Source organism: Anabrus simplex, chromosome 2 (genome assembly GCF_040414725.1).
Source record: "Anabrus simplex isolate iqAnaSimp1 chromosome 2, ASM4041472v1, whole genome shotgun sequence".
Taxonomy (NCBI): Eukaryota; Metazoa; Arthropoda; class Insecta; order Orthoptera; family Tettigoniidae; genus Anabrus; species Anabrus simplex.
Window position 1 is genome coordinate 73,103,627 of NC_090266.1, and position 14,292 is coordinate 73,117,918.

General features: G+C 38.4%; 1 protein-coding gene across 1 annotated transcript in view; it reads right to left on the reverse strand.

Moving 5' to 3' along the window:
- Positions 1-14,292, reverse strand: part of Mos (Mos oncogene) — a 164,023-nt gene that overhangs the window by 104,741 nt on the left and 44,990 nt on the right. The window contains exon 4 of the mRNA XM_067142329.2: positions 5,791-5,977. Coding sequence (XP_066998430.2) covers positions 5,791-5,977 — 187 coding nt within the window. The remainder of the gene's footprint in view (positions 1-5,790; positions 5,978-14,292) is intronic.

Here is a 14,292-nt window from a genome sequence, read left to right on the forward strand (position 1 = left end):
TAACCACGAAAGCACATTGTGAATACGTCTAACCTCACAATGTGTGTGGTTGAAAATTGTAGAAGACTCTGTAATATTCGTACATTAGGTGTGTTCCACTATAATTTTGACACACGTGGGGGTTTCTGGAAACTTACCATGATGTTTTGTCATCCAGATACGTGTGGAAGCTTTAGGAACGTCATAGATTTCTCCATGTGTGTTTGTAAACTGTAATTGAACATTCCGGTTTTAACTACTCCACTCTACTGGCCAGTCTATGGTTATTCGGGCATGTTCCATTGTAAGAACATTTCCAGAAGTCAATATTTCTAGACTGTTTGTGGAACAGTATATATATCGAGCTTACAGGCCGAGAGTGTGTTTCAGTGAGCAAGTCAGTGTGAGGACTTGTTGATATCTGTATTTGTCAGAATCAACAGTAAATTGCTTCAGTGTATTCCTTTCTTAAGTGTTGTGGTGTTGCTTATAATTGTGTATAACTGTGTGCTGTTAAGGAATAGACTTAGCGACAATAAAGTGGTTTTACGCAATGAAGTGAATGTATCTCGTGTGATATTTATTTGCACCAGATAAAAACGCATTGAGAATGATATAATCTTAGCATTGCTGTATAATAATAATAGTAATAATAATAATAATAATAATAATAATAATAAAGCAGCGAGCTCGATAGCTGCAGTCGCTTAAGTGCGGCCAGTATCCAGTATTCAGGAGATAGTAGGTTCAAACCCCACTATCGGCAGCCCTGAAAATGATTTTCCGTGGTTTCCCATTTTCACACCAGACAAATGCTGGGGCTGTACCCTAAGTAAGGCCACAGCTGCTTCCTTCCCACTCCTAGCCCTTTCCTGTCCCATTGTCGCCATAAGACCTATCTGTGTCAGTGCGACGTAAAGCAACTAGCAGAAAAAAAAAAAAATTTAATAAGCTGTGATACAGCTTATCACCAGGATAATAAATAAATTTATATAAAGCCGTGGCTGAGTGTTTAAATTTTGACGTATACTGATACATGAATAAAATGCAAAATTATGTGCTCAATATATTATGAACTACCAGTAGAATAAATGGTTGGGTCATTGTACCTAGAATTATATAGATTATGGAGCAGATTTTGGAACACATGTTGACTTGGTTATTGCCATGTAATCAGAATCATGCTAATGAAGTGACAGGAATTTTATGCATACTCAACTCAAATTAAGGTGATTTTAATCTAGTACAAGCCCAAGCCAGACGAGATGAAGCTTATTTAAGAGTATTGGAGTCATCCTTTGACTTACTCCTACAGTGCAATTCTGTGGCTTGGTTCTAAAAGGGCCAACATCATTTTTTTTTTTTCAAAAACTGAGATAGTAGCAGATACCTATGTGTTTAATCCTAGCTTTAATATACTGATGCCACTTGTTTAAAGGGGCCTAACAGCCAGGTCATCAGCCCAACCTCAATATACTATAAGGGCCAATGTCTCCCATAAGTATCAACAGAACAGTTACCGTTTTATTTAATATGTCCTTGGCAATAAAGTTAGATTACAGACAAAGATTAGAAACTTGGGTATTTTTAAAGAATAAGACAGAAAAATTTCATATTTAATCAGTTGATTTCCACAAAGAAAGTGTAAAGTTATTCAAAGTTAGTTGTTGAAAAAAGCAGTTGGAAAATTATGAGCAGATAATCATAGCTCAGAAACAGGTTTTTTCACATTGGCCCTTTTAAAATCAAGCCACAGAATTAATTTTTGAGTGCACGATTTCTATTATTTAATGAGACAGACCTACCATGTGACGCATTGTTAATTCTGTCACATATTTATTAATGAACGATAAACTTTAGAGGATTGAATTTACAATCATCAGCATCAGTTTACAGTTCCAGTTCCACTTTCCCGGGTACTGTTGGTGAGCCTCTTCCACTCTGTCTTTGTGATACGTTCTGTTGTTAATGACATACTCCAGTGCCCTTCCCCTATCTGTAAAGTGCATCTTTACAATGTTCATAAAGTAGGTTCTTGGGTCTTCCCACCCTCAGTTTTCCTGCTACATGCCTCTGCAAGTTAACATAAGCTGTCGTAGTTGGCTCCATCCTCATTACATGCCCAAAACACCTTAGTCCAATTATGATGATCTGATCCAACAATGATGTCTCAATTATAGCTTCCTTTCTAACCATGTCATTCCTTAGCTTGTCCAGTTTCATTTTTTAAATTGCGAACCTCCAGATCTTCATCTCAGATGCCTGTAACCTCTATGAGGCTTTCATAGAGAAGGTGCATATTTCGATACCATTGGTTAAGATCGGTATGAAGTATTGATTGATCATCGCCAGAGTGTTCTTACTTGACGGTAAAAGTGAGAGCATTTCTGAACTCTATTTGCCACCTCATTTGTGTTTAGTGTCTCTCAAGGAGTTACTCTGCCGATGTATGCAAAGTTTTCCACACTTCCCAATGGATGGTTTAACATGAGGTTCACTCATCGTCTCTCTGTTTACTGTCTTACTATTGTTTTGGCTTTGCTTATCCTGAGATTGAATTAGTGGAACTTAATCTTCATTCATTGAGTCTCAACTGTACTTGTTCCTCAGTTTCTCCCCAGATCATGATGTCATCAGCAAAAGCCATTGCATTAAGTTCACCTCAGGTTTACTTGCTGTTCTTTATTATGTCATCTATGATGGTGATAAACAATAACTGTGATAGTCCACTGCCTTGCTGGACTCCACTTCTGGTCTGGATCTAGGATAAATATCCATCACCAAATCACACACAGTTGGCAGTGCTCATACAGCATCTGAACTTTCCTCAGCAGTCGCTCTGGCACATTTCTCTTTCTCAGGCATTTCCATACCTTCTCTCTTGCAATGCTGGCATATGCCTACTCAATATCTAGGAACACCGTAAACAGATCTTTGCCTTTCTCCCAATATTTCTCCATTAACATACAGACACTGAATATTGGGTCTGCTGTGAACCTATTAGGCCTAAAGCCATACTGTACCTCTTCTAACTGTGGCTCTAAGATGACTCGCAGTCTGCTCTCTCAAATCTTCTCAAGAATCTTAAGCCCATGAGAAACGAGTGTTATTCTCCGGTGTTGGAGCATTCTCTGTGAATTTTCTTAAACAGGGGGATCATGACACCCTTGTTCCAATCAACAGTATCTTGTCCTCCTTCCAGACTGCACTAAGCATCTTGTGTAGCCACTGTGAACCCTTGACTCCTGCTGCTTAAACATGTCCGTGTTGACTTCATCAATTCCTGGGGATTTCCCCTGCGACAACTTCTTAAGGGCTGCTTGTGTTTCCGCCCATGTAATGGAAGATACTTCTGTGTAGGTTCCAACAGCTGGCTCTTTTGTTCTCTGATCTGCTTTTGTCCTGTTCAACAGATGATCAAAATGAGTCTTCAGAACCTCTCCCTTAGCTTGTCAGGTTTTGGTAACAGCTGCCAAACCCTCTGCCAGACAGTTGTAGGTAGCATCGTCTACTGTCGCATATGATAGCAGGAATCTAACCTCAATCAATTCTAGCCTATCCTGACCTTAAACAAGACCATAAAAATAAAGACATTTAAAACTCTTGTAATTTTTTTTTACAACCTGCTTTATGTCACACCGACACAGATATGTCTTATGGCAACAACTGGACAGGAAACGGATAGGAGTGGGAAGGAAGTGGCCGTAGCCTTAATTAAGGTATAACCCCAGCATTTCCGTGGTGTGAAAATGGAAAACCACAGAAAACAGTCTTCAGGGCTGCCGACAGTGGGGTTCGAATCCACTATCAGCCGAATACTGCATACTGGCCGCACTAAAGTGACTACAGCTATCGAGCACGGTACTCCTGTAAAATGAACTTTTAAATAGTGTGTCCCTTGCGTGTAATTTGTATGATATTTTGTCTACTCATTTGATCATATTGGCGATTATTGTTTTGTCACTGTGCAGTCATTATATGACGACTTGTCATTGCGTCCTACTGCAATGAGGTTGATGTTTCAGTGTTGCTTTTATTATCTTTTTCTGAAATGATGAGCGTGTAAATATTTTTTTTTTTTTTTTTTTTTTTTGCTACGGGCTTTACGTCGCACCGACACAGATAGGTCTTATGGCGACGATGGGATAGGAAAGGCCTAGGAGTTGGAAGGAAGCGGCCGTGGCCTTAATTAAGGTACAGCCCCAGCATTTGCCTGGTGTGAAAATGGGAAACCACGGAAAACCATTTTCAGGGCTGCCGATAGTGGGATTCGAACCTACTATCTCCCGGATGCAAGCTCACAGCCGCGCGCCTCTACGCGCACGGCCAACTCGCCCGGTTGTAAATATTTTACTCTTGCTAAATGTCAAGAGTGATAATTGAGACAAGATCATCAAATATTCTAGGATTAGGGAAATCCGACAATGCTTACTGAAAAGTGATGTAAATATAATTGCATTAAATGACTTTTAAATTAATTCAAAGAAATATATAAGTAGAGTTACGAAAAGGAGTGAAGAATTTTTTTTTATTTTAAATGTAGACAGACTCGAGGTTATTTCAGTTAGTTATTTTTCCTGTATTAGGTTTGCTAGACTTCAGCTGAATTATGTAATTAATTCTTGATACACTATTGATATTAACAGTGTGTTGCCATTGCCAATTTTTTTTTTTTTTTTTTTTTTTACAATAAGCTTTACATCCCACCAACACAGATGGGTCTTATGGCAGCGATGGGATAGGAAAGGGCTAGGAGTGGGAAGTAAATTGCCGTGGTGTCATTTGGGATACAGCCCCAACATTTGCCCGGTGTGAAAATGGGAAACCACGGAAAATCATCTCCAGGGCTGCCGACAATGGGGTTCAAACCCACTATCCCCTGAATGCAAGCAGACAACTATGTGACAGAAAACGCACAGCTACTCACTGGGTTGAGATCACAGTTATGTTTTAATAAGTTTATGTATAATGGAGTGATAAAACGAGGTGTTACTGGTGAGTATTTCATTGAATATTGAACAAGTTGTTTATGAATTAATAGCCGAAGAAAATAAATGAGTGTAAGTCAAAGTCAGGCATATTTAAAGCTAATTTCAAGTACAGTGAGGAAACTCATTAAAACATCGAATATTTATTTTCAATTTATGTTGATATAATTGATTTTATGGTTCATTATTTAACGTTACGTCACTGGTATTTTCTTAGTAAATGTTATTTCCATATCTGTTGGTTATTATTTTCATCCTGTGATGTTCTACCTGAATGCCCCTATATTAACTATCAGGCCACACGAACGGTCCACTCCATGAGACCTTCGTGTCTGCCGCTAAATTTTAACAAACCGAGCTCGATAGCTGCAGTCGCTTAAGTGCGGCCAGTATCCAGTAATCGGGAGATAGTGGGTTCGATCCCCACTGTCGGCAGCCCTGAAGATGGTCTTCTCTGGTTTCCCATTTTCACACCAGGCAAATGCTGCGGCTGTACCTTAATTAAGGCCACGGCTGCTTCCTTCCCATTCTGAGGCCTTTCCTATCCCACCGTCGCTGTAAGACCTACCTATGTCGGTGCGACGTAAAGCAAACAACGAAACAAAATTCAACAGAGGCACTATGTATGCATGCATGTATGTATGTATGTATGTATGTATGTATGTATGTATGTATGTATGTATGTATGTATGTATGTATGTATGTATAACAAGAAGTAAACACTGCCTCAACCCAGGAATATTATGTAAGTTACCTTTCAGAGTGTGGCTGTTCATTCCAAGAACAATAAATCTAACAACAAGATAACAACCCTTGTACTCACCATTCTGATATTTGCTGTTACACCTAGCACCTTATGAGGATCATCTAGTTCCAATGAGCTTCCAAAATCACACAATTTACATATATTACTCTTCACACAGAATAGAACGTTTTTTGGTTTCACATCAAGGTGTAGAATATGACGGGCATGACAATATTCCAAAGCATCAGCCACATTTAAAGCATACCTAAAAGGCAGAACATTTTATGAAATAACCATACGGACAAGTATGGTATTACTTACTTTTCCAGTATTATAAAGTTACGGAAAACTTAGCAAATCTAACAGATAAACTTTTATTAGACAATCATTGCTGAAAGCATCAAGGATCCATAGGAGGAGAAAAAGTTTTACAGGCTTAACACAATAAACCTGACATTTTATGCCATAGAAGAAATACGGAATATGAACCACAGAAAAAAATATATCTCCTTACAAAAATGCTGCATACTGAAATAGAACACACGTACCCACAGATAAAACTAGCAGTAAGCTCTTCATGTACTAAGAACCTACCACAACAACCCACAACCACCACCATACATGGTAATACAATACAATAGTAATATTAGGCCTATTTGTTTAATATGCTTCTCCAATTTCTATAGATTTGAAGACACACCACTGTGTGAGAAGTTTGTTCTGAAGGAGTTCTTTTAAGGAGTCCAAAGCCAAAACTGCAGAGAATCTCATTTAAACACCCTCAAACATTGCAGCAGGGACTGTCTCGGCTAGCAAATGAGTGCTTTGTGTATTATTTCGCAAGTTATATTGAGAAAAAGAGATCAAAATTTACTGATCTCAAGGCCACATACGTGTTACTTCACATAAACATGAATAATACAGTAAGACCTGCTTCCAACAGAATCTTTATGAATTGGGAAAGTTGTGCATGTCAGAAAAGTTTTCTAGTCCCATGAATTATGGTTCATTGTTCATACAAGTTCACCTGTATTCACCGGAGCCTGTATAACATGGAAACGGAAGGAAATTTGATTATAACTGAAAAAAAAAAAAAAAAAAACGTGTAAATTATGAATCCGAACCATCAGACTATAAGGCAAGAAAAGGGTTTTGCACATCCTTGCTACAGTAAGAATGTGAAAGGAGCAGGAAACCTAGGTGTAATCTTCCATTCTTAGAACACTTTCTCACCCTGGAAGTGTAACCTTGATAGCCTTGAAGTGTTCCTCATCCATACAGTTATTATGATAGAAGTTATGTTCTGACTAAGGGGATAGAGGAATTTGGGATGGTACAGATGCTACCTACTTAACAAGGCAAGGCAGTCCCCCACAAATTTCATTGATTTTAGTGTCTTTACCATAAGCAGTTGTGGGGAAAAAACTGATGGAAGAACAAAAAGGTGTGGTTTTAGATTTGAACACAAAAATGAAGGTTATAGAAGCTAGCGAGAAGGGCAAGCTGTCTGTTAAGCAGATCATCACAAAATCTATGACGTTATTCATAAAAAAATAGAATTAAGGAAAGTATATGTTTGAGTGGAGAAGACGCAGTGAAGCAAATGTTTGGAATAACCAGGAATGAGGAAATTTATAAAAATTTTTGGGAATAGTTGGTTACTGCAAAGCAAGAAATTACCCATTACAAGAAACTGCAGAAACGCTTGGAGAGAAGCATTTTACTGCTTTCAATGGGTTGTGGGAAAAGTTTTAAAAGGCGACATTAGATAGTTTTCACGGAGATCTGTGGAGAAGCTGCAGATGCCACTGATGAAACATTGGTGGATTCAAATAAAAAAATTGGCTCTCTAATTAAAGACTATAACTTTGGATTATTGCTCATGGCGATTTTTTTGAGCACTGCCGAGCAAAGTCACTTTCTCTGAAAGGGAAAAGGTGTACTTCTGAAGAGAGATTGACATTTTTCCTGCATGGGCTTCCTCCTTGGGGAACTTGAAAAGCAATTATTTATAGAAGGTGCTGAAAAAACATGGTTTTAAAAAATTACCCTGTCGATAGTACAGAAAAAGGCATGGAAGAATGGTTGGTCATGTTCAACTTGAGAATGAAGCAGCAAAACAGGAGCGAAGTGACTACTGTATTTGAATTATTAAAAGTTAGAAACTTCATTATGTTCCGTATTGAACTGGAATTACAGTAAACTGAAAATGTTACGGATCTACCTTTTCAATACAATGACAATTTACTGATGGGAGTTAGATCATATGTCGTTTAAACAAGATTGGTACTAGTTTCAACACTCATTGTGAATCATCATCAGCCAAGGAATCAAATGAGCAAATCACAACTAATCAAAAATCAATATAAAACACATGACAAGCACCTACAAAGACAAATGTATATAGTAAAAAGTCCCCACTGTACTTCACCCCTACAGGCAGTCCCCTATTTGGCTGTCCAAGCTCCTTAGACCAGGGGATGGAATTAATTTATTCACATACATTTCTTATTTACAATAACCTGCACTGGTTGAATGCCCTCTAACATTTCACTTATTTTCTCTGTTGGTGTTTATTCTCTTTTTGAATACCTGTACAGATTTTGGAAAAGGATCAAACACTACCCCTGGTAAACTGTTCCACTCCTTCACGCCTTCCCAATGAATGAAAATTTACCCCAATTGCTTCTGCTAAAATTACTTTTAATTTTATACTTGTGGTCACTCCTGCCCATATAATTATTTTCTGACTGAAGCCTCTCACGGATTTCTCCCAATGCTGCTTCTCCTTTATAGGCTTTATATAATCCTGTAAGTCTAGTTTTCTCCCTTCTCTTACTTAAAGTTTTCCAACCCAAATTCCTTTAACATTTCTGATACACTATTTTTTCTCCTGAAATCCCGTTACAAATCGCGCTGCTTTCCTCTGCACACTATTTCTTATATTAGGTATTCTTGGTGAGGATCCCAAACACTGTCTGCATATTCCAATAATGGACGAACCATACTTAAGTAACTTTTCTCTTTTAATTCTTTGTTGCATCCTTTACGTAGCCTCATTATGACATGTAACGTCTGTATGCCTTCCCAACAATGTCATCCACATGACCCTTCCAGTGCAAATTACTTTCAAATCTCACACCTAAGTATTTACACTTGCCATCTTTTGGGATAACTACCTCATCCAAAGTATATTCAAATTCAGTTTTAAAGCTCCTGTTTGTAAATGTTGTAACAGTTGATTTGCCTCCATTAACCTTCATATTATTTTCTTCAACCCATTGTTGGACACTCTCAAGGTCCCTTTGTAATTCTGAACAATCCACAATGTTATTTATTTCCCTATAAACAATTATGTCATCTGCATACAATCTTATTTTTGATGATATATTGTTCCCTAAATCATTTGTATATATTAAGAAAAGTAACAAACCGATTATACCACCCTGCGCAATTCCTTTCCAAACTTTCTCTTCCTGTGATACATTATTTCCTGCTTTGACTTTCTGAACCCTTGAATTTAGAAATGACCTTATCCAATGTATAACCCTTACGTCCAATCCTATTCTCTCCAATTTCTTTAATAACATTCCATGTTCCACTCTATCAAAGTCTTTGGAAAGATCTATGGGTAGCAATCTAACTGGCCTCCCGGATCCAACTGATCTGATATGTCCTGCTGAAATCCCACCAGTTGCGCCTAACAAGGAAATTTCTTTTTAAATCCATACTGGCTCCTCATGAACCAATTTTTACCATCACATATCCCTCTGATGCACTTTGATATTAAACTCTCCAGTATTTTTCAAACTATACTGGTCAGGCTGAGTGGTCTGTAGTTCTCCAGTTTCCTTTTATGACCCCTTCCTTTATAAATTGGTATTATTATAGATTCCTTCCATTCCTTTGGTATTACACTATTATTTATGACATACTCAAATATAAATTTTAAATAAGGCGCTATGTACCACCCCATTGTCCTTAATACCTCCCCAGTAATTTGATCATTTCCTGTTGCTTTTCCTTGCTGAAGCAGTTGGATTTGTCTGAAAATATCTTCACTTGTGAATGAGAAGCTTCTTGTTTCCCTATGTGTCTCTCCCTCTATATCTTATGTTTCGGTTTCCATCTCCTGACAATGTTCTACTGAATCTCTGAATTCCCTACCAAATAGAATTGTTTTCTCAGTATCTGTTAAATAGTGTTCACCCCCTTCTCCCACCATTGTAGGAATTTAGATTCCTTTTCCTTTTTGATTCCTAATATATGAATACAGCTTTTCCCATTACCCTTTGTGGTCATAACCCTCTTGAAGTATGCCATTCATATAATTCTCTTTTGCTTCCTTTTTCACTCTATTCAGTTCCCCGATTAGCTGTTTTCTAGTTTCTCTACTCTCCCTACCCTCTTTGATTTTCCTGTTCACTATTCTACACACATATATTATCATTATAGACTGTTATGGCTTTCATCTTATCTTTAAATCATTAGAAAATGAGTCTAACAATCGTCATCTTGGTCTACCTCTACTTCTCTTACCCTCCATAACAGAGTCCATTATTCTCCTAGGTAACCTATCCTCCTCCATTCACCTCGCATGACCCCACCACTGAAACCGGTTTATGCGTACAGCTTCATCCATCGAGTTCACTCCTAAATTAGCCTTTATCTCCTCATTCTGAGTACCCTCCTGCCAATGTTCCCACCAGTTTGTACCAGCAATCATTCTCGCTACTTCCATGTCCGTTACTTCTAACTTATGAATAAGATACTCTGAGTCCACCCAGCTTTCGCTCCCGTAAAGCAAAGTTGGTATGAAAATAGACCGATGTAAAGATAGTTTCGTCTGGGAGCTGACTTCCTTCTTACAGAGTACTGCTGATCGCAACTGCGAGCTCACTGCATTAGCTTTACGACACCTTGATTCAATCTCACTTACTATATTACCATCCTGGGAGAACACACAACCTAAATACTTGAAAATATTGACCTGTTCTAGCTTTGTATCACCAATGTGACATTCAATTCTGTTGAATTTCTTACCTAGTGACATCAATTTAGTCTTCGAAAGGCTAATTTTCATACCATACTCATTGCACCTATTTTCAAGTTCCAAGATATTAGACTGCAGGCTTTCGGCACAATCTGCCATTAAGACCAAGTTGTCAGCATAGGCCAGACTGCTTACTACATTTCCACCTAACTGAATACCTCCCTGCCATTTTATACCTTTCAGCAGATGATCCATGTAAACTACGAACAACAAAGGTGAAAGATTACAACCTTGTCTAACCCCTGTAAGTACCCTGAACCAAGAATTCATTCTACCACCAATTCTCACTGAAGCCCAATTGTCAACATAAATTCCTTTGATTGATTTTAATAATCTACCTTGAATTCCATAGTCCCCCAGTATAGCGAACATCTTTTGCCTCGGTACCCTGTCATATGCTTTCTCTAGATCTACGAAACATAAACGCAACTGCCTATTCCTCTCATAGCATTTTTCAATTATCTGGCGCATACTGAAAATCTGATCCTGACAGCCTCTCTGTGGTCTGAAACCACACTGGTTTTCATCGAACTTCCTCTCGAACATTGATCGCACCCTCCCTTCCAAGATGCCAGTGATTACTTTGCCTGGTATACTAATCAATGAGATACCTCGATAGTTGTCGCAATCCCTCCTGTTCCCTTTCTTATAGATAGATGCAATTACTGCTTTTGCCCAATCCGAAGGTACCTTACCAACACTCCATGCTAATTTTACTACTCTATGAAGCCATATCATCCCTGCCTTCCCACTATACTTCACCATTTCAGGTCTAATTTCATCTATTCCTGCTGCCTTATGACAATGGAGTTTATTTACCATCCTTTCCATTTCATCAACGATAATTTCACCAACTTCATTTTCCTCCTCCCCATGAGCTTGGCTGTTCACAACACCACCAGGATGATTTTCTTTTACATTGAGAAGATGTTCAAAATATTCCCTCCACCTCTCCAGTGATTCCCTGGGATCCATTATGAGTTCACCTGAATTACTCAAAACACTGTTCATTTCCTTTTTCCCTCCCTTCCTAAGATTCTTTAATTACTGTCCAGAAAGGTTTTTCTGCTGCTTGACCTAGCCTTTCCAGGTTGTTACCAAAATCTTCCCAGGACTTCTTTTTGGATTCAACAACTATTTGTTTCGCTCTGTTTCTTTCATCTACGTACAACTCCCTGTCTGCCTCGGCCCTTGTTTGGAGCCATTTCTGATAAGCCTTCTTTTTACATTTACAAGCTGCTCTCACTTCATCATTCCACCAAGATGTTCGCCTTTTCCCATCTTTACACACAGTTGTTCCTAGGCATTCCCTTGCTGTTACTACTACAGCATCCCTGTATGCCATCCATTCACTTTCTATATCCTGAACCTGCTTACTGTCTACTGTTCGAAACTTCTCACTAATCATATCCATGTACTTCTGTCTAATTTCCCCGTCCTGGAGATTTTATATGTATGTACGTATTGGAAAACATACTCTACACGTGCTATCAATGAAGTGCTCAAAATGCTGAAACGCAAGACTAAAATATATTCTTCTATACTACAATTGATTTCATAAATTGGCTCTATTTTTATTACGAAGGTGATGTGCAAGTGGCTATACTGTTAACATATTGATATTTTTCTTGTAGGCTCTAGTGTGTGGCACTCAATACTTCGAGTTTCAAGTATTAAAACTAACATACCTTTCCCAAGCTAGCTGGCCTGTCGCCGTAAATTTTTGTCTGGGTAGGGCCCACAGCTCCGCCCCGCTCCCAGGACAAGGAAGCTTCAAGTGCACGCGTCAACCAAGCGACCTTAAATTTCACTCTTTTGCGCCGAAAAGGAAACCCAGCTTGCTGGAGAAACTGAACTGCGGTACTGCGAGCAGATTGTCGAGACAGCTGTACTTGGCTTGGCTTAGATGTTTGCAATTTTTTAAACATTTTAAAAAGCGTTTTAAGGAATAATTAGAAAATATTAATATAAAGTTATTTACCCCAGCAGCCACGCCACTGCGATGTAGTACTTACATAGAAATAAAAGGTTAGCACAGGACGGCATGGCATGGAAAACTGCATCAAACCAGTCTATGGACTGACAACTCAAGCAACAACAATAATTTACATTATGATACAAAGTAAGCAGGTTCAGGATGTAGAAAGAGAATGGGTGGCATACAGAAATGCAGTAATAGAAACAGTATGTAAAGGTGAAACAATAAACAAAAAAAATTGAACATTGAAAATTGAACTTTAAAGTGAGAGCAGCTTGTAAACCTAAACAGAAGGCGTATCAGAAATGGCTCCAAACGAGGACAGATCCAGACAGGGAACTGTATGTAAGTGAAAGAAACAGAACGAAACAAATAATATTGTTGAATCCAAGAAGAAGTCATGACAAGATAGTAATAAACTGGATAGCCTAGGTCAAGCAGCAGAAACCTTTCTGGACAGTGATAAACATAGAAAAGGTGGGAAAATGGAAATGAATAGTGTTTTACTTAACTCAGATAAACTGATAATAGATCCCAGAGAATCACTGGACAGGTGGAAGGAATATTTCAAAAATCTTCTCAATGTGAAAGGAAATCTTCCAGTTAACATCACAAACAACCAAGCTCATGGGAAGGAGGACAATGCTGTTAGTGAAATTATGCTTGAGGAAGTAAAAAGTATGGTAAATAAACTCCATTGTCATAAAGCAACAGGATTCGATGAAATGAGACCTGAAATAGTGAAATATAGTGGGAAGGCAGGGACGAGATGGCATCATAGAATAGTAAGATTAGCATGGAATGGTAGTAAGGTTACCTACCTAAAAGTAAGGAAGCAGTAACGATTGCAACAACTATCCAGATATTTCATTGATCAGTATACCAGGCCAGGTGTTTACTGGCATTTTGGAAGAGGGGGTGTGAACAGTGTTTGGGAGTAAGTTGGATGAAAGCCACTGTCATTTCACACTACAGAGGGGCTGTCAGAATCAGATTTTCTGTATGCGCCAGATAAATGGAAAATGCTATGAGAGGAATAGACAGTTTTCTTTATATTTCATAAATCTAGAGAAGGCAAATAACAGAGTACCAAGGGTTAAGATATTAGCCGTATTGGGAGACTATGGGACTAAGGAAAGATTACTAAAAGCAATCAAAGGCAGTTATATTGACAATTGGGCTGCGGCGAGAATTGATGGTAGAATGAGTTCTTTGTTAAACGTACTTACAGGGATTAGACAAAGGTGTAATCTTACACTTTTGTTGGTCATAGTTTACATCGATCATCTACTGAAAGGCATAAAGTGACAGGGAAGGATTCAGTTAGGTGGAAAGCAGTAAGCAGTTTGGTCTATGCCAATAACTTGGTCTTAATGACAGACTGTACTAAAAGCCTGCAATCTAATGTCTTAGAACTTGAAAATAGCTGCAATGAGTATGATATCAAAATTAGCCTTTCCAAGACTAAAGTGATGCCAGTAGTGAAGACCTAACATAACAATGCTAGGTTGGGAATACACAACTGGAACACATACATAATTTCAAGTAT